The sequence below is a fragment of the Epinephelus lanceolatus genome, chromosome 5 (assembly GCF_041903045.1).
Source record: "Epinephelus lanceolatus isolate andai-2023 chromosome 5, ASM4190304v1, whole genome shotgun sequence".
Lineage (NCBI taxonomy): Eukaryota > Metazoa > Chordata > Actinopteri > Perciformes > Serranidae > Epinephelus > Epinephelus lanceolatus.
In genome coordinates this window covers 50,309-70,105 of record NC_135738.1, presented here as the reverse complement: position 1 = coordinate 70,105, position 19,797 = coordinate 50,309, and the positions used below count along the sequence as shown (strand labels likewise).

Sequence of the window (19,797 nt, the reverse complement as noted above, 5' to 3'; positions counted from 1 at the left end):
CTTGTAAATAGAAGGTTTAACAATGTGCGACATATTATTTTTTTTTTAATTTAATTTTTTTTTTTTTATATACTTTATTAATCCCCGAGGGGAAATTCAATTTTTCACTCTGTTGTCAATTACACACAGGTCCGAACACACACATGCACAAACTGGACCTATACATGCACTAAGTGGAGAGATGTCAGAGTGGGCTGCCCATGACAGGCGCTCTGAGCGGTTGGGGGGTTCGGTGCCTTGCTCAGGGGCACCTCGGCAGTGCCCAGGAGGTGAACTGGCACCTCTCCAGCTACCAGTCCACGCTCCATATTTTTGGTCCAGACGGGGACTTGAACAGGCGACCCTCTGGTTCCCAACCCAAGTCCATTTTTGGTGTGTGAGTTACAGGGGCCAGTCTATACCAGCCCTATCAATTTTATTTCCATGAGTGTTATGGTGTTGGCACAGTGCCAAATATTAAATTAGACAACCACCAGAGCGCCACCTAGTGGCAGATCGGTAAGTCCTTCGTCAGATATCCTCAGGAGGGCATTGACAATAATTATACCAAGTTTTGTGTTAATCCGCCCAACCGATGTTGAGTGGTCATCACTTGAAATTTTGCACAGAGCCTGAGGGGCTCATGGGGAAGTGGTAACCTAAGTTTCATGTCATTTGGATACACCAATGTGGAGATATACGACACTTCCTGTTTAGAACGAAATCTGCAGGAAGTTGTTACTTAATAACTTCAGTATTCTTTGCAATATCAAAATTCTTTTAATAAGTTTTTGTCGGGAGGGTCCACAGATGCTGTGTGCAAAGTTTCATGCCAATCGGTGAAATTGCCTGGGAGGAGTTCGAAAAAGTAGGTTTGCAACATTTTGCGAATTTGCAGGAAAAAAAGGTAGGCGGAAATGGGCGTGGCCTACACCACAAGATTCAGCACAATTCACTGAACGCGTGGATATAAGGTTTTTGAATGTGTGACAAAGTATATGTGAGTTATGAGCCAAAACGCACTTTCCTTAATAATAGCGCCACCTAGTGGTGGAAATTCAGGATGACAATAGATTATAAAATTTTTCGCCAGGTGTGACTTATATTCCAAGTTTGGTGAGTTTTGGGATATGTTCAGGCAGTGAAAAATGCGATCATTTGCGACAAAGAAAAAAAAAAAAAAAAAATAATCATTCGAAAAACAATAGGGCCCGAGCAGGTCCTAATAACACTAGCAATCGAATTCTTTCACCATCAAAACAGTTTTAATGATGTCAGTTATGATTTCTGGTATAATTTTGAAAGATTTAAAGAAAACAGTTTATTTCTTTAACTTTTTAAAGTTTCACTATGACGTTATTTCAGACTGACTGAACACACACACACACACACACACTGAAAAGCCCTGCTGGTATGCATGGCATGTTTAATCCACAAAGAGAGAGTGAAACTGTCCAGTCGACGTTAAACGTTAACGACATACGAGAATGTGAGCAGCAGACCTGTGGTTGATGTAAACGGATACAGAGGATAATTGAATCACTGATATTGTACACGTAGACATGTATGTGTCAACGTTTGGAAAGGTATGCTTTATTAGGTGTGGACTATCGTAATGAGATCAGCTGCCGACACAATAACAGGCTAATGTGCACCATATTTATCTGTCCAGCAGAAAACACCAAACCAACATGTCTTTGTTCACTGAGAATCTCACACACAAAGGCAGAAACAGCATTTCTCTTCTCTTTTGTAAATCAGAGAACATAAGCTCATTCTCTGTCTGCCGAGAGGTTCAGGTTCAAAGACGAGCATTTTTTACAGCCACACAGACAGACGAGGATTTCATAGAAAAAACATCACAGATTTTTTTTTTTTATTACACAAAGAACTTTAAGTAAAAGATGAAGCGTCACTGTAAACTGTCAGTTAAGATACTCTGATTTGTTCTCTGAACAATGGATGACTCTCAGAGTTTGACTGACAGGTCACTAACTGGACCTCGTCTGTCTGAAGGTCAAACAAAGTATGAGAACAAAGAACAGGAAATATTAACCTAACTACACTGATCCGACCTGGACGGTGACGTTTGGCAGCTGCCAGACGACACAGCGAGCTGATGGTGTTGGAGAAGAATCTGTCAGACGCCTCCATCAGCTGTTTGAACAAAGACACACACAACATTTCTTTAATTAATGTTATTGTAAGCTACTGTCATTACCGTCTCTCTCTCTCTTTCTGTCTCATTGTGTCATACGGATTACTGTTAATTTATTATGCTGATCTGTTCTGTACGACATCTATTGCACGTCTGTCCGTCCTGGAAGAGGGATCCCTCCTCAGTTGCTCTTCCTGAGGTTTCTACCGTTTTTTCCCCGTTAAAGGGTGTTTTGGGGAGTTTTTCCTGATCAGCTGTGAGGGTCATAAGGACAGAGGGATGTCGTATGCTGTAAAGCCCTGTGAGGCAAATTGTGATTTGTGATATTGGGCTTTATAAATAAAATGGACTGATTGAAAATTGATTGACTCTTTAAAACCACAGCACCATTTCTGTCCTCTGTCTTTATGAATATATAAAACTTGTATGAATCAGAGTTTGGATATCAGTTAATCAATGACTCTTCACTTTCAGAATCTGAAGTGTTTCATATTCAAACTAAGAACAGCAGTGTCTCTGAAGATGACAAAAATAAAAACATGAACAGGTTTCAATGGAATCTTTTGTCTTTTTGTTAACGTTGAGTTACAAATGGTAAAAGCTGAATTTAAATGCATTCAAAAACAGTTTGGAAGAATTCAAATTCCTGAAACAGAAACCGAATTAATCCCAGCACTTACTGCAGGGTACAAGATTATAGTTGTCTGTCCTGCTGCCTGTCCACATGTCTTTGTTCATACCATTGAGATATACCAAACAGGGTTACCAATATATGAACATCTGAAGATTCATTTCTTTTTTCTTTTTTTTTTTTTTATTTATCAAGCAACATTTTATTAAACTGCCTGATCTCTGAACAGGGTTCAACAGGACGCTCAGGATGTCAGAGACATTCACAAATAAACCAAGTTAGCCCTCAGAGTTAATGTGTGCTAACTGTGCTAAGAGTGGTTATCAATAACCCGTTTAGTTGCTATGCTAAAAACAGCTCTCGACTTTTTTGATGAGGGAAAAAATAAAAGGTCTTCTATGATGTCATAGATACAGCCAATAGATTGCACTAGAGAGATGAGACTAAAGTTTTACACAACGGCTGACGGTGTCGGAGGTGGTAACATTGTACCTTTAAACAGAGGCAGCTTTGTAGATGGCGGTGGTGTGTGAGGTCAAAAAGACATCCTAACGTGTGGACAAGGAATTCTTTTCACTGAATCGTTAGGTACCACCATTATTTAAACATCTTCATCCATCATCTCCTGCGGTCTTATGTCTGTTGAACTACACCACACTGCCTCCATAATCTTTGGTGTTTCTGCTCTGTTTCATCAGTATCTGTAAGCTTTTAGAAAACGTGCACAAAAATGTACGAAATGAGCGCAGAGTGCGAACAGAAGGCTGCGTCTGTCTGTATCTGATGCTGAGCATTAATGAGCCCTAAGTTGTACAATGGGAGCTAGTTGTTGTATCTGAGGTTTCGCTCGGTGCTTCAGACAGTGATGTTGATGAAAATAGAGATTTACAGAGTTTATATGTTTTGAGTGAAAAGAGGAAGACGATCAGTCGTGCAGGGCTGAAGATCCTAGATAACATTTACATGCTTCATACTTCCTGTCAGACAGTTTCTGCTGTTTGGACTCGTACACATCTGTAACTCTGCAGTTCTGATGAAGACGAAGCAGCAGAGTCACTTTCTATCTTCCATCACTGACTGAAACCTCTTCAAGCAGCTCACATCAGCCTCTGCCTCCTAAATCATTTTCCTTCCCTCGTTTCATTCCTCTATTACCTTGAATTGAATCTTATCCCTTCAATCACTCACCGTATTGTAGCACCTTTTTCTAAAAGTTATTTTACCAGCACTTCATAGTTATTCTAGTCAGACTGCCAGAGCGATTGAGCTCTGCTCGCTACCACAGTGCTGTCATTTCAGTGATATTCAATTAAACTGAAGCTAATCTTATTCTATGGAGCGCTGCCATAAAGTGTCAGCTAATAACTGCAATATGAAAAATCCCTCTGCATTCAAACCAAGCTTCTCTAATTATTATTAACACTACTGCTGTTCTCACAACAATACCAATGATTGTATAGTGGATGTTGTCTCTGTGGACAGATGGAGATTCATTAGCTCTCACAATGCTCATCAACTCTGTGGTGGTATCTGAACATCACGCCCTGCAGTCTGTTTGATCTGCAGCAGATGCGAGCGTCTCAAATTGATATAAACTGTGACCCATTCACTCTGAACATATTGTATATATATTCTAGTTCCTGAGCTGGATTCATGTCTGACTGAAATGGTAATGACCCCTCACTGCTTCTCTCTCAGTGAAACAGCTCAACCTCCCCACCCAAAACTGACCCTTTCAGTTCGCCTTCAAAGGGACTTGATTGTGAATGGGCCAACAGTTACTGCCAGGAACAGAAGAAGAGTTCACTGTCCATCACTGGCGCCAGTGATACGAAGGGAAATTCAAGGTTACGCTTTTACTGTTTCTGCTTAAGTGCGAAAACGTGTCCCTGAAAAGGTCGAAGACAGACACATACATGAGGATGTCGCCAGATGAACAACAAAACAGGATGAACAAGGTAAAAACACAAAGCAGCACAGAGACACATACAGACAATTAAAACTGAATATTGAATAAGTCTAAACTGTGTACATGTGTCTTTAGTTTCTGTTAAGTGTTCTCATTTTTAACCAGCAGTGAATTTGTGTTTAATGAGCCTGATTCTGGGTGGTAGCTGTTGTAATGAGGCATTCAGGTACGGAGACGTCTGAACAATGGGTGGGAGTGTTTTTAAAGGCATTCAGACTCAGCAAAGCCTTTTTCTCTGAGGAAGAAAAAAGACTCTTCTTTTTGTCATCGCCGTCCCGTTGTTTGGAAATGTCACATGGTCATACAGTGAAGGTCAACAGTTGACTTTTAATCACAGGTAAATTGAAAGAGGAGAACTGCTGAGTGTAAAGTCTCGCTTCATTGCTTTAAATGTCTCCAACAGTTGCCAAAAGACCAAGAGACATAAAAAGAGAAATCTGTGCTTTCTATGAAAATGCCAGCAACATGCTAAAACATTTGTCTACCCAACATGGAATTAAGTACCAAGAATGTCATGTGTTCGACCGCCTGCGTACGAGTGCTAACGTTGCTGCTGGTCAAACAAGCTCCACTGGGACCTCCGTTGATGACTAACGTTGACATTAAATATCCTGCATTGTCGCCTTGCAACTGCAAGCAGCATGCACAGTTTTTATTAATAAAGCCGAGCCACATAAAAAATAGCTCTTACGAACCACCTGATCCCTGCCTGGTACCAGGTGGAAAAACAAAACTTGCTCTCTGAACTCAGAGATGTGAAAAAGGCAGCCATCACAGCAGATGGATGGACCAGCCTTGCCCAAGACCATTATGTAACATCACTGCACATTATACAAAGCAGGGAAAGATCTTAGGTAAAGTCCTGAGAACCAAGGCAGTGTATGAAGCCCAGACAGGTGCTGTTGTGGCTGAGGATATTGAAGAAATACTACAGGAATTCGGCATTAGTGAGAAGGTTGTGGCAGCGACCGTGGATAATGCAGGAAATATGAACCATCAATTAATCAATTTTATTTATAAAGCCCAATATCACAAGTCACAATTTGCCTCACAGGGCTTTACAGCATACGACATCCCTCTGTCCTTATGACCCTCACAGCGGATAAGGAAAAACTCCCCCAAAAAACCCTTTAACGGGGAAAAAAAATGGTAGAAACCTCAGGAAGAGCAACTGAGGAGGGATCCCTCTTCCAGGACGGACAGACGTGCAATAGATGTCGTACAGAACAGATCAGCATAATAAATTAACAGTAATCCGCATGACACAATGAGACAGAGAGAGAGAGCGAGAGAGACAGAGAGAGAGAGAGAGACAGGGGTAGGGTTAGGGTTAGAGATGCAGGTAATGACAGTAGCTTACAACAACATTATTGAAAGTAATAATATTATAGTTATAGTTCTGGCTACTGTGGTACAATATGTTGAAAGTATGTATTAATATTTGGCAGTATACATGTGTGACAACAGTCATGTGTATAATAACAGTAAAAGTATGACTAATGACTAATGATGGCAGCAGCAGCAGGAGGCATCTGGCAGGACCACGGCAGCAGCACAACCACACACGTCACGCTGTCCAGGCACCGCTGTGATATGAGTTAATCTGAGAGACAGTGGAGCACAAAGGCTCTGGAGAAGAAGCCGAGTTACTGACATCCAGAATGGCCGAGTTACCAAGATGCAGTAATAGAATACGAGAGAGAGAGAGAGAGAGAGAAAGAGAAGGAGAGAAGATGCCCGGTGTATTATAGGGGGGTCCTCCGGCAGACTAGGCCTAAGTCAGCCTAACTAGGGGCTGGTACAGGGCAAGCCTGAGCCAGCCCTAACTATAAGCTTTATCAAAGAGGAAAGTCTTAAGTCTAGTCTTAAATGTGGAGACGGTGTCTGCCTCCCGGACCGTAACAGGAAGATGATTCCACAGGAGAGGAGCCTGATAGCTGAAGGCTCTGGCTCCTGATCTACTTTTGGAGACTTTAGGGACCACGAGTAACCCTGCGTTCTCAGAGCGCAGTGTTCTGGTGGGATAATATGGCACTATGAGCTCTCTAAGATATGACGGAGCTTGACCATTTAGAGCTTTATAAGTTAACAGTAGGATTTTAAATTCAATTCTGGATTTTACAGGGAGCCAGTGCAGAGAAGCTAAAACAGGAGAAATATGATCTCGTTTCTTAGTTCCTGTTAGTACACGTGCTGCTGCATTCTGAATTAGCTGGAGAGTTTTCAAGGACTTACTAGAGCTACCTGATAATAGAGAGTTACAGTAATCCAGCCTAGAGATAACAAAAGCGTGGACCAATTTTTCTGCATCTTTTCGGGTCAGGATAGGACTAATTTTCGCAATATTATGCAGATGAAAAAATGCAGTCCGTGAGGTTTGTTTTAAATGAGAATTAAAAGACAAATCTTGATCAAATATTACTCCGAGGTTTCTTATGGTAGTGCTAGAGGCCAGAGCAATGCCATCTAGAGAAACTATGTCATCAGATAAAGAGTCTCTGAGTTGTTTGGGGCCAAGAACAATAACTTCAGTTTTGTCTGAATTTAACATCAGGAAATTGGTGCTCATCCAAGTTTTTATGTCTTTAAGGCAGTTATGGAGTTTAGTTAATTGATTACTTTCTTCTGGCTTCATCGATAAATACAACTGAGTATCATCTGCATAACAATGGAAATTTATAGAGTGATTTCTAATGATGTTACCTAAAGGAAGCATATATAGAGTAAATAAGATTGGTCCGAGCACAGAACCTTGCGGAACTCCAAAACAAACTTTGGTACGTAAGGATGATTCATTATGAACGTCAACAAACTAAACCAGCTTAGTGCAGAACCTTTTAGGCCAATTAAGTGATCCAGTCTCTGTAGCAGAATTTGATGGTCAATTGTGTCAAACGCCACACTAAGATCTAATAAAACAAGTACAGAGACAAGTCCTTTGTCTGAAGCAATCAGAAGGTCATTTGTAATTTTAACTAGTGCTGTCTCAGTGCTATGATGCACTCTAAATCCTGACTGAAATTCCTCAAATAAATTATTATCATGGAGAAAATCACACAGCTGGTCTGCAACTACTTTCTCAAGAATCTTTGACATAAAGGGAAGATTAGATATTGGTCTATAGTTGGCTAACACCTCTGGATCCAGGGTGGGCTTTTTTAGTAGAGGTTTAATTACAGCTACCTTAAAAGACTGTGGTACATAGCCTGTTAATAAGGATATATTGATCATATCTAATATATGAGTGTTAACTAAAGGAAAGACCTCCTTAAGTAGCCTAGTTGGGATGGGGTCTAAGAGACACGTTGATGATTTAGATGAAGAAATCACTGCGGTCAATTCTTGAAGAGAAATTGGGGAGAAGCAATCTAAATATATATTAGGTTTTACAGCTGTGTTTGAGGTTAGATAGCTACTATCTGAGGACAGGAGGTCATGAATTTTGCCTCTAATAGTTAGAATTTTGTCATTAAAAAAGCTCATAAAATCATTACTGCTAAGGGCTAAAGGAATACAAGGCTCAATAGAGCTTTGACTCTCAGTCAGCCTGGCTACAGTGCTGAAAAGAAACCTGGGGTTGTTCTTGTTTTCTTCTATTAATGCTGAGTAATAGTTTGCTACAAGGAAACATACTTGTATATGTATAAATACAAGGAAACATAACTACTTGTAGGTATTTTTATTTCAACATAAACGTCTTTGAAAACATACCTACACATTAAAACACATAAAACAATTATCTATAACATTACTTTAGAAACGACCGTGGACCTCTCGCTCGCCCCCCTTCGCAGCACCTCCGCGGGCGGTGTGGCCTTATGCAGTGCTTTCAGTGCAGCGGCCCAGGCCAACGGCCACTCACAAAGAGGACAGCTGCGGTGGTGTTTTTTTTCTCTCCACAATTGAATTTCAATTTTCACATTCGAAGGTCCAATTTTTTTTTCAAATTCGAATTTAAATTCGAATTTAGAATATTCGTTGACAGCCCTATTTGGCACACAGATAAGTTTCAGTGCATTGGAATCTGTAATCTCACCACTAGATGTCACTAAATCCAACAGACTCAATTTTAATCTGCAGTTTAAAAGATGATGAAAATAGTCTTTAGTTGCAGCTCTACATTGTGCTCTGAATTATGTGGACATTATGTGGAATTATAGGCTATAACACATGCAGTCGTATATCTTTACACCGTACGGAACGACTCAGTGTTTACGTCTTTGATATCTTCATGAATGATACGTGTTGAACAATCAACATGAAAACTGCTCTTCAAAACATCCTGTTATCTGTCTGCTGATTTCTGATGTGTAAAAACAAACAGGAGATTTTTCTCTGAGCCACAGTGTGTGGTTTATCGTTACCATACCACCGGGGACTGGACAAAAGCACCGCTTCTTTCTGCTAACCTGATTCAGTCAAACACACAGAGCTTGGCAGAAAAACCAAACAGTCAATTCACTACCTGAATACCAAACAGGCTGGCCAGTGAGTAGACAGCCTGTCAGGCACAAACACTGACAAAAACGTGACTGAACGTGTCCCAGTGGCTTGGCACACTATTTTCAACTGTGTTGAACTGTGAGTGTTGCAGACGGCACCAAAAAAGTCCACCGTTCTTTGTCAATACTGAAATAAGACTGAAAGCTGTTCTGCAGATTCCTGTGATAAATAAGAAACACTTCTGATATCTACAAGACACAGTCATTTAAACTTTCCATATTTTCCATCGTACATAAAAAATAACAATAAATAGTAATAATAGTAATAATTATAATAATAAATCTTTTAAAAAATAACAGAGTGTTTCTCACACTGACCTGGACGTTCTGCAGAAGTGACACCTTATTAACTGGGACAGCAGTTAACATGTGAAACACCAATACTAAGCTTTGACATAACAAATCAAATATCTTTTTGTCAATTCAATTATGAAACTGAGTTTTTACTGACATCTCGGCGTTGCTGGGTGCTCCATTTTATTTTTGTTCCAATAAAATGATAAACTGAGGCCATAGTACTTTCTGCCAACTTTGATACTAAAACATAAAACAAGCAGGAGGAATCAGAGGATTCACGGCAGGACGAGACTTAAAAATACACTCCTCTGTTTCCAGAAGGTTGGAGCTGATTTGATTTCCTGTTTTTCCGGTCCGGACTGGTCTACGAGCTTAAACCGGTTTATGTGGTTCAAACCGGCTGAGCCAACATTTGTCATTATGACACAGCTGACTGGAGGGAGGTGAATGACCAGCGCTGATAACAACCTACTTCCTGTTGGTCATATTTTATGTAATTTCCAGTAAATATTAGAATATAAATTTGTTTTCTGTTGAGAAAGTACAAACATATAAAGACAATGAGGAGGCTACTCCCCCATCTTTAATGTGGTGACATCTTCACCGTGATATTGAGCACACAGCTGATAGTTACCTGGTTTGTTTACACGATAAAAGAGGTGCGTATTTGATCACCTATCTATCAAGACTCCTCAGTGGCATCCATTGTGTCCAAAATATTCCTGTAATGTATTTCTGATCAGGTCATCTGGACGCAGTCTGCTATCCCTTACAAACATCAAGAGGAGGCATTTCTCTATGAAGCACAAACATCTAGAAACAGCAGATTAAAATAAATATACAGTACAGGCCAAAAGTTTGGACACACTTTCTCATTCAATGTGTTTTCTTTATTTTCATGACTATTTACATTGTAGATTCTCACTGAAGGCATCAAAACTATGAATGAACATGTGGAGTTATGTACTTAACAAAAAAAGGTGAAATAACTGAAAACATGTTTTATATTCTAGTTTCTTCAAAATAGCCACCCTTTGCTCTGATTACTGCTTTGCACACTCTTGGCATTCTCTCGATGAGCTTCAAGAGGTAGTCACCTGAAATGGTTTTCCAACAGTCTTGAAGGAGTTCCCAGAGGTGTTTAGCACTTGTTGGCCCCTTTGCCTTCACTCTGCGGTCCAGCTCACCCCAAACCATCTCGATTGGGTTCAGGTCCGGTGACTGGAGGCCAGGTCATCTGCCGCAGCACTCCATCACTCTCCTTCTTGGTCAAATAGCCCTTACACAGCCTGGAGGTGTGTTTGGGGTCATTGTCCTGTTGAAAAATAAATGATGGTCCAACTAAACGCAAACCGGATGGGATGGCATGTCGCTGCAGGATGCTGTGGTAGCCATGCTGGTTCAGTGTGCCTTCAATTTTGAATAAATCCCCAACAGTGTCACCAGCAAGACACCCCCACACCATCACACCTCCTCCTCCATGCTTCACAGTGGGAACCAGGCATGTGGAATCCATCCGTTCACCTTTTCTGCGTCTCACAAAGACACGGCGGTTGGAACCAAAGATCTCAAATTTGGACTCATCAGACCAAAGCACAGATTTCCACTGGTCTAATGTCCATTCCTTGTGTTTCTTGGCCCAAACAAATCTCTTCTGCTTGTTGCTTCTCCTTAGCAGTGGTTTCCTAGCAGCTATTTGACCATGAAGGCCTGATTGGCGCAGTCTCCTCTTAACAGTTGTTCTAGAGATGGGTCTGCTGCTAGAACTCTGTGTGGGATTCATCTGGTCTCTGATCTGAGCTGCTGTTAACTTGCGATTTCTGAGGCTGGTGACTCAGATGAACTTATCCTCAGAAGCAGAGGTGACTCTTGGTCTTCCTTTCCTGGGTCGGTCCTCATGTGTGCCAGTTTGGTTGTAGCGCTTGATGGTTTTTGCGACTCCACTTGGGGACACATTTAAAGTTTTTGCAATTTTCCGGACTGACTGACCTTCATTTCTTAAAGTAATGATGGCCACTGGTTTTTCTTTAGTTAGCTGATTGGTTCTTGCCATAATATGAATTTTAACAGTTGTCCAATAGGGCTGTCGGCTGTGTATTAACCTGACTTCTGCACAACACAACTGATGGTCCCAACCCCATTGATAAAGCAAGAAATTCCACTAATTAACCCTGATAAGGCACACCTGTGAAGTGGAAACCATTTCAGGTGACTACCTCTTGAAGCTCATGGAGAGAATGCCAAGAGTGTGCAAAGCAGTAATCAGAGCAAAGGGTGGCTATTTTGAAGAAACTAGAATATAAAACATGTTTTCAGTTATTTCACCTTTTTTTGTTAAGTACATAACTCCACATGTGTTCATTCATAGTTTTGATGCCTTCAGTGAGAATCTACAATGTAAACAGTCATGAAAATAAAGAAAACGCATTGAATGAGAAGGTGTGTCCAAACTTTTGGCCTGTACTGTATGTTCTTCATTACTTTTAACTCAGTGTTAAGCCCTTGGACGGTTATCTCTGTGGAGTCAGGGTTAGGGTTACATTTTGTATTCAACATCTTTCACGCAGGAAGAATATCACTGAATTCTCTTTGTGTACAAAATGAGTTATAAAAATAAATTAGAGGCTGAGCCAGTGAAGTCTCGATCTTCCACCCACATACAAGACATACAGTGAGGACTTTACTGAGACGCCACAGTAACTGCCTAAACAAATCTGACATCTAACCAGGTTAAACCCTTCAGGGAGACTTAGTCACAACTGTTTCCCATTTCTGTCATGATCAAAATCAATATTATTACGCCGGTGAGTCACAGAGCTTTACAAAGGGCACTGAGGGTGGGGGGACGTGAGGAATCCAAAGGCAGGTCCTTCACATTTTGATTTTGCAGTAATCAACAGCGTCACATCAAGAAGGCATTGAACAGCTTAATCCTCCTCCTCCTCCTGAATATTTGACTACATCTCCAGATACAAAAGCACCAGCTCTCCACCCATGACAGACATTACAGCTGACAGAATTAGACACCTCTGGAGAGCTACTCCCACCGGTGGAGCAGAGAAACGCACTCAGAACAAAATGTTTCCACTGTCAAACACCTTGTTCTGTGGTGTTGGCAGCGGCTGTGTTATAATACACTCAGAGCTCCTGTTTACCCCAAAATTACTACAAAGTCAGACGATTGCAAGAGCAGTGCATCGGACATTTTTAAGAACTATTCCCTGTGTGGTATCACGGAGCGCTGACAGAGGTTTTGTGGAACACCTACACAATGCAAACTGGGTTTGCATTGTGTAGGCCATGCGTAGGCCATGGCCATGTGCCGCCATGGCTCGGCTGTTCAGGTACTTTTGTATTTACTTTTGAGTGTATACCCACTCCACCAAACCATCCATCAAAGAGTCTGAGAAGTCCGGTTTATTCCACACTACGGAAGCTGCTTCTCTTTTTGGAACCACCTCAAACCAGTGTGCAGAGACAAACGCTGTTGAATACACAGCTAAAAGTTAGCCTGTGGACTGGAAAGCCCGCTGCACAAACACATCAAGCTAGCTTAGCCTGATGGCTAAGCTAGCTGGAACAGCTAACGTCATGCCCAGTGAAGAAGATCTGCTGCTGAGGAAAGCAAACAAAACAATCACTGACCTTAAAGAGGACATCCGCCGGCTCTCAGATGAACTGAAAAACAAGGATTCACTTCTGGCTAGCTGCTTGGATGTGGCGCACAAACAGTCACTACGGATTGTCTCCCTCACCGCAGCCCTCCAGGACACAGCTCCGTGGGACCCCTCCACCTGTCCCCGGCCTTCCTCCTGCTCGACACCTCACCATCAGTCGTCCTGGGCCAAGGTGGCAGTCCGGGGTCGTAAGACAGCGGTGGAAGGGACCGCTTCGCCTCCTCGCCTGAGCCTCTCCAACCGCTTTGCGGTTCTGTCTGGGGATGATCCGGCTCCGTCTCGTCGCGACCTGGACCCCTCTCCGAGCACTGCTTCCTCTCCAACGGCAGCAGGCGATGTTCGGGCGGTAGCTCTCCGCTCCGCCGAGGGGCCACATCGGCAGCTGTCTTCCCGGACAACAACTTGGGCGTGGAGCGTGCCGCTTCTCACGGACCCTCTCTCTTCACACCTGGCCTCTGTCCGCCTGCAGTGCACGTGGCCTTGGTTTTATTGACAATTTTAATCTGTTTTGGAACCGGTCTTCCTTCTTCAGGACCGACGGACTTCACCCCAACTGGCTGGGTAGCCACATGCTATCCGCAAACATTCAGCACGCTGTGCAATCTGCTCCACATGACTGACTGTTGACATCACACGCCCCCTCCACGGAAACTCTACCTCCACCTGCATCAGTAGTGGCACCGAGTACTGTTCCCCCTGCCAGCTCCCCCTACCGGTCTCATTTGTCACCAACACTCTCACCAGAAACATTCCCGATAGAGACCATCATAAGGTACAGAGCACCCCGTCCACACAGCAAACCTCGTGATTATAACCTCCTGCACCCCACTTCTATACATCGCACAGGTGATGAGCGCACGTTCGGCACGAACATTAACTTGGCTGTGCTGAACGTGCGCTCTCTTTTAAATAAAACTTTTATTATAAATGACCTGACTTTAGACAATAATATTGACAGTATTCTATTAACAGAAACATGGCTTGGCACTGATGCACCAGTTGTTCTCACCGAGGCCTGCCCAACACATTTTAACTTTTTATTCTCTACTGGGGGGGTAAAAAAGGAGGCGGAACTGCATCTATAACCAGAAGCACACTGCACTCAAATTAAGTTTCTTTTAACAGTTACTCATCATTTGAGCATCATGCCTTTGTTTTTAGCAGTCCTCCTATTCTCTGCATCACAGTTTACAGACCACCCCACAATTCTACCTCTTTTATCAGTGAATTCTCAGAGTTATTATCAATCATACACACCACTTACAGCAGGATTTTAATAACTGGTGATTTTAATTTACATGTTGATAATACCTCGGATACAACGTCCAGAGAATTTTTAAACCTTTTAACCTGCATGGATTTTAAACAGCACGTCACACAGCCAACTCACAACAGAGGACACACCCTGGACCTGGTCATAACCTATGGCCTGTTCACTCTGTTGTTGACCTGGCTGTGTCTGACCACTACTGTGTTTATTTTAACATCACCAGTTTTAGCCATCAGGAGGCCCCGGTGAGAGCGGTGAGGAAACGCTACCTAACTTCTGAAGTGGCTGCAAATTTTATCCAGATTTTACAGAGCACTCCTGCTGAAATTTTACCTGCACCCTGTGATTTTATTGTGGACAATTTTAACAGTAAATTAAAGTCAACACTTGATTCAGTGGCTCCACTTTTAACAAAAACAATAAAAACAAAACCTACACCCCCGTGGAGAAATGATGCTATCAAAAAACTGAAAAGAAAATGCAGGAGTGCAGAGAGGAGGTGGAGAAAAACAAAACTGACTATTCATTATGAATACTACGTGAACAACTCAAAACCTACAATAATACAGTCAAACAGGCAAGAATATCCCACTTTTCAAAACTAATTACAGATTCCAGATACAAATTCCTTTTCTCCACCTTCTATCTTTTAACTAGCACCAATTTTAAAAATACAGCCAAGATTTCAACAGATGCCCTCTGCGAGGACTTTGCAGACCACTTCAGAAGTAAAATCGATGACATCAGTTCCAGTCTTTTATCCCAACAGAATGTAATTTTTAACACACCTGAACAGTTGCTTTTACCTGCGGAAACACTGGATGGAGAGTTTTGCCCTGGTTGATGCGAGGACACTTGGTCGAGTTTCTCCCAGGTAAACCCAACAACCTGCCTTTTAGATCCAGGTAAACCCAACAACCTGCCTTTTAGATCCGATTCCCACATCACTTTTAAAAACATTTTACGGATTCTTTGAGGAACAGATTTTAAATATAGTAAATTACTCTGTTCAGACGGGTGTCTTCCCCACTGCCTTCAAAACGGCAGTGGTGAAGCCCCTTCTGAAGAAGAGTAATTTAGATCCCAACACTTTTTTCATTATGGCCCTCACTTATGGAACAGCCTGCCGGAGAGCATCAGGACTGCAGAGACTGTTGATGTTTTTAAGAGGAGGCTCAAGACTCACCTCTTTAATTTAGCTTTTAACTGATTCTTTTACTCTTTTAATTCTTATATTATACGTTATTTTAATTTCTAATGCTTTTAAATGTTTTATTTTTAATCTTTATGTACTTTATTATTATTAAGTTTCTAAATCTTCATTTACTTGTTTATTATTATTTTATCTCATACTTGTTTTATCTCATTATATTGCCTTTTAGTCTTTTAGTTTGTAGCTCCAGTGTTTCCTCATGCGGGGCCTCCACACTGAGAGGTGTAGCTGGTCTGCACGCGGGGACGTCGTCCTGGAGATCCCTCAGGTCCGGAGGACTGGGAGGCTCTGCACCATGTGTGGAGTCCACCCTAGTCTACCTGGGTTGGGGTGGTCTCTGTGGCGGCGCTCCCTGTGGCCGTAGGCTGTGGCGCCTCTCAGTGTGGATGAGGTCCCTATAGGTGGTCCTTTCCTCACCTGGTTCCTCAGTGCCCTGCCATGTTATTGACTATATTGACTCTGTGTGTGTGTGTGTGTGTGTGTGTGTGTGTGTTGGGGGGGGGGGGCTCATTATGTATGTAATATTTTTGTTGTATGTTTTTATTCTGTGAAGCACTTTGTGCTGCATTTTTAATGTATGAAAAGTGCTACACAAATAAAGTTTGATTGATTGATTGATTATGTGTGTAATACATTTATAATATTACAATGCCTCTCTTTTGTTTCTTTACATAACACTTAACAATCCAATACACAACCTCACAATAACATCATCATACAGTATTTAAAGGACCATTCCACCAGTTTTACACATCAAACAGGAGTTCACAGGAAGTAAGACCCTGGAGTGAAAAGGTGAAAACAGTGACATGATGTCAGCTGTAAGAAAAACTCTCACTTCAGACAAGCCACCATCAAGCCCAGAATATAAAGTCAAAATGTCTTATTTGTATAAGACATTTTAGAATATAATATAGATAGATTTTCAGATATTCTGCAGCACGTTTCAGAGGCATTGTAAAGACAACAAAACAGGAACTGAATCATCCCGTAATGTTCCAAACTTTAGAGAAAAAATAATGTCTCAGGTATGTAATTAATCTGCAGATGCTCAAATTCAAAATGAGACCAAACTTCAGTTTATAATCTCATCCCAGCTTGCCACATATCGCTGCTTCTTCAGCTGACTTTAGACATCTACATATGATGCACTGGATATCCTGGGCAGTGTTTCCCCTACCATTATATTAGGGGGACGCCCCCCGGTTTGCATTTTCCTGACCGAACCCAACCCGAGTCCAGGACAATTATAACCGAGCCCAGCCCGAACCTGCAGCACAGCACTGTGCACACACTCAATGGAGTGGAGTCTGTGTAGCGTTCAGGCGTTGTCACATAATAACAAATTCGAGCACTTGAAAGGGCCACAGCACAACTCACCAGCATGTGAAGTGGGCTGGAGCTAAATTTTTAATTTGTTGACACGCCATCTACCATTCTCTCCGCCTCCCAATGACATTAGTCAGCTTATACGTCACATCTCTTAAGAAATGTTGATATGACTCGCAACATGCAAATGTGAAATATTGTTTGCAGAAACATATAGTGCCAACATTGTTATAAGAAAAGCTTCTGTTCTGTCCGTCAGGATTTAGGGATAAAGTCACAACTGTCTCTTCAAGACAAAAGGAGATGAATGTAGTAACAGTGTCTAATTTCTAGAACAATGCGTCCTCCTCTGTATCCTCAGCCTTCGTCGTGTCCCACAGCGGGAGACAATCCACCGTCATTATGTTGTGACCAACTGAGTGAGGCTGAGCAGAGTGCTGAGCATGACACTTAAACTGTCAAACTGCTCTTGTCAAGCTGAATTAATCTTATGTTTGCATTCAGCTGGGGATCTGTGTGTGTGTGTGTGTGTGTGTGTGTGTGTGTGTGTGTTCACAGTAAAACCTCATGGTGTCAAACACAGCCATAACTTGTACACACTGTGTGTGTGTGTTTTTGGGGGTGCGTATGTTCAGTTGTGTACATTTGGAGCAATACAACGCTCACTAACAGACACACCCACAACTTGCACAGTGTGTGTGTGTACTTAGAGTCTCTCATGTCCTGTTACATTCCCATAAAGCTGACAAATTACACCACACACAACTTGTTTTACAATGTGCCAGCAGGGTGATGTACTGTACCGAAGGGAGCTGTGTTTCTCCTGAAACAAAGAAGCTAACGAGCTGTGATCCACTTGATGCTCCTCGGGCACAGCACAGAAAACTCCCGTCACCATAAAGAATCTGTGCCTGGGATTAGACGCCTCCACAGGGGGCAACGTCAGCCCTGTTCAGATGTAGTATGTCATGACAGGCTTACCTTGTGTTACATGTTAGATCCCATGTGGAGAATTCATGATCATCAAGATTAGTGACCACTTTGGTCGTTGCTGGCCAGGCTGTGTGACGTTTGACGTTGACCAGCTGGTGACCGGCCTCCCGTGCAGGGTCACGGCTGCAGCAGTTACCCATCCTTCCACAACAAAGAACCTCTTTACTTAAGACGAGAGAAGTTATATCTCTCAACTTGTAGTTGCTCTTCACTCTGTTCTCTCTTCCTGCACAAATCTGTTGTTTAAGAGAATCCTGATAAAATTTCACTAAGAAGAAAAGGAGCAAAGCAGATTGTTGAAGACATGTTGAAGCTCTCTCATTCACTGTTTCTCAGGCCACTGCTTGCCACTGTCCCAACCAGCATCACCTCTTCTTCCTCTCCAACCTCCCCACTGCTCCTCACATGATCTCTGTCTCCGTCCAAGCTGCATTGCTAATGTTTTGGTGGCCTCGCCCTCGTCCTTACACTGACAGAAGTGTCACTGTCTCCCACCAGCAGCCAGACTTAAAGAGCCACCAACATTGTATCAACCATCTTGTTGTTTCTCTCACTCTCTGTTTGCATCTGTGTCCTTCAAACCCTCCTTTGTGTCTGACCTCCTTTGCTCAGTGCTGAACACAGATGGACCGCCCGCACTTTCCAACGCTGAGCGTCTGTTTTGGTGCACAGAAAACAATCATGTGGAGAAGAGCGGGACGGGCTGGTCCTACGCTGAAGAGACGTGTGGGTTTGTCATGTGGAGAAATGTAACAAGCCTTTGGTCCATGTTTCCATCTGTAGGCTCAACATTCCACACGTTTCCATATGTGAAGATCTAACAGCATCATGTGCTGCCATACATTTCATGAAGAACATTGTGATCTGGTTCACCACTGTGCACATCTAAATCTAAAACACTTACTTTGCAAGATGGTAGCTTTTGTTCAGTTTTTAACCATGTTTAAAAATAATTTCAGATTTCTGTGCTTTTTAATTTGTTTCCATTGTCTTTAAAAGGTAAACTCTGCAGGGTCAATGTGTCAGTTTCTGGTTGTACACATGCTCAAGGTGAAAGTGAAAGTAAAACCCAATCAGATCCAATCAGATCCCAGATTCACTCTCATCAGAGTGTGTAGAAAAATACAGCGTTTCACACAGAGTGGGTCGTAACAGATGATTGGGAGGATTTAATCCTTTAAAAAGAATGTCCTGAGGAGTCTATCTTTACCTTACTGCCAACACTATATAGATTATTGATTCATTCATGTCTATGATTGCACATATCGCTTTGATTTGTTAACTGCTATGCTTCCTTCATGAACAGTTGAAGGTTCTAAAGGTATGAATTTCCCTCTGATGCCATGCCTTCTCTTCAATCAACAACTTTAAAACTACCAAAGAAGGGAGTGTCGTTTGCTCATTTGAATGTATGCAGTTTGAGAAACAAAATACATGAAATATGCAGCCTGGTTGAACTACATGATATTCATATTTTTGCTTTATCAGAGACACATCTGGACTCATCATTCAATGATTCAGAGGTCACTATACAAGGTTACAATGTATTCAGGAAAGATAGAAATAAATATGGAGGGGGTGTTGCTATCTACATCTGGAGTTATATTCCAGCAAAAATACGCAATGATTTAATGATAGATGAGATAGAAGCCCTGTGGTTACAGGTACACCTACCTCATATAAAACCAATATTAGTTGGGTGCTGTTATAGACCGCCTAGTGCTGATGCAAAATATCTGGATAATGTCTGTGATATGTTGGATAAGAGAGGAGATGGCG

The 19,797-nt window shown here is 42.0% G+C and overlaps 1 protein-coding gene across 8 annotated transcripts in view; it reads right to left on the bottom strand.

Moving 5' to 3' along the window:
- The window catches only part of LOC117261996 (pleckstrin homology domain-containing family A member 7-like), a 206,565-nt gene that overhangs the window by 163,317 nt on the left and 23,451 nt on the right, over positions 1–19,797 (bottom strand). Inside the window, exon 1 of one of the 8 annotated variants that reach the window (XM_078167544.1) lies at positions 18,007–18,402. The exons of the other annotated variants lie outside the window; for them this stretch is intronic. Within the exon in view, the coding sequence (XP_078023670.1) occupies positions 18,007–18,158 (152 nt within the window). The 5' untranslated portion in view covers positions 18,159–18,402. Of the gene's footprint in view, positions 1–18,006; positions 18,403–19,797 lie in introns of those variants that run through there. 8 annotated transcript variants of the gene reach the window in all.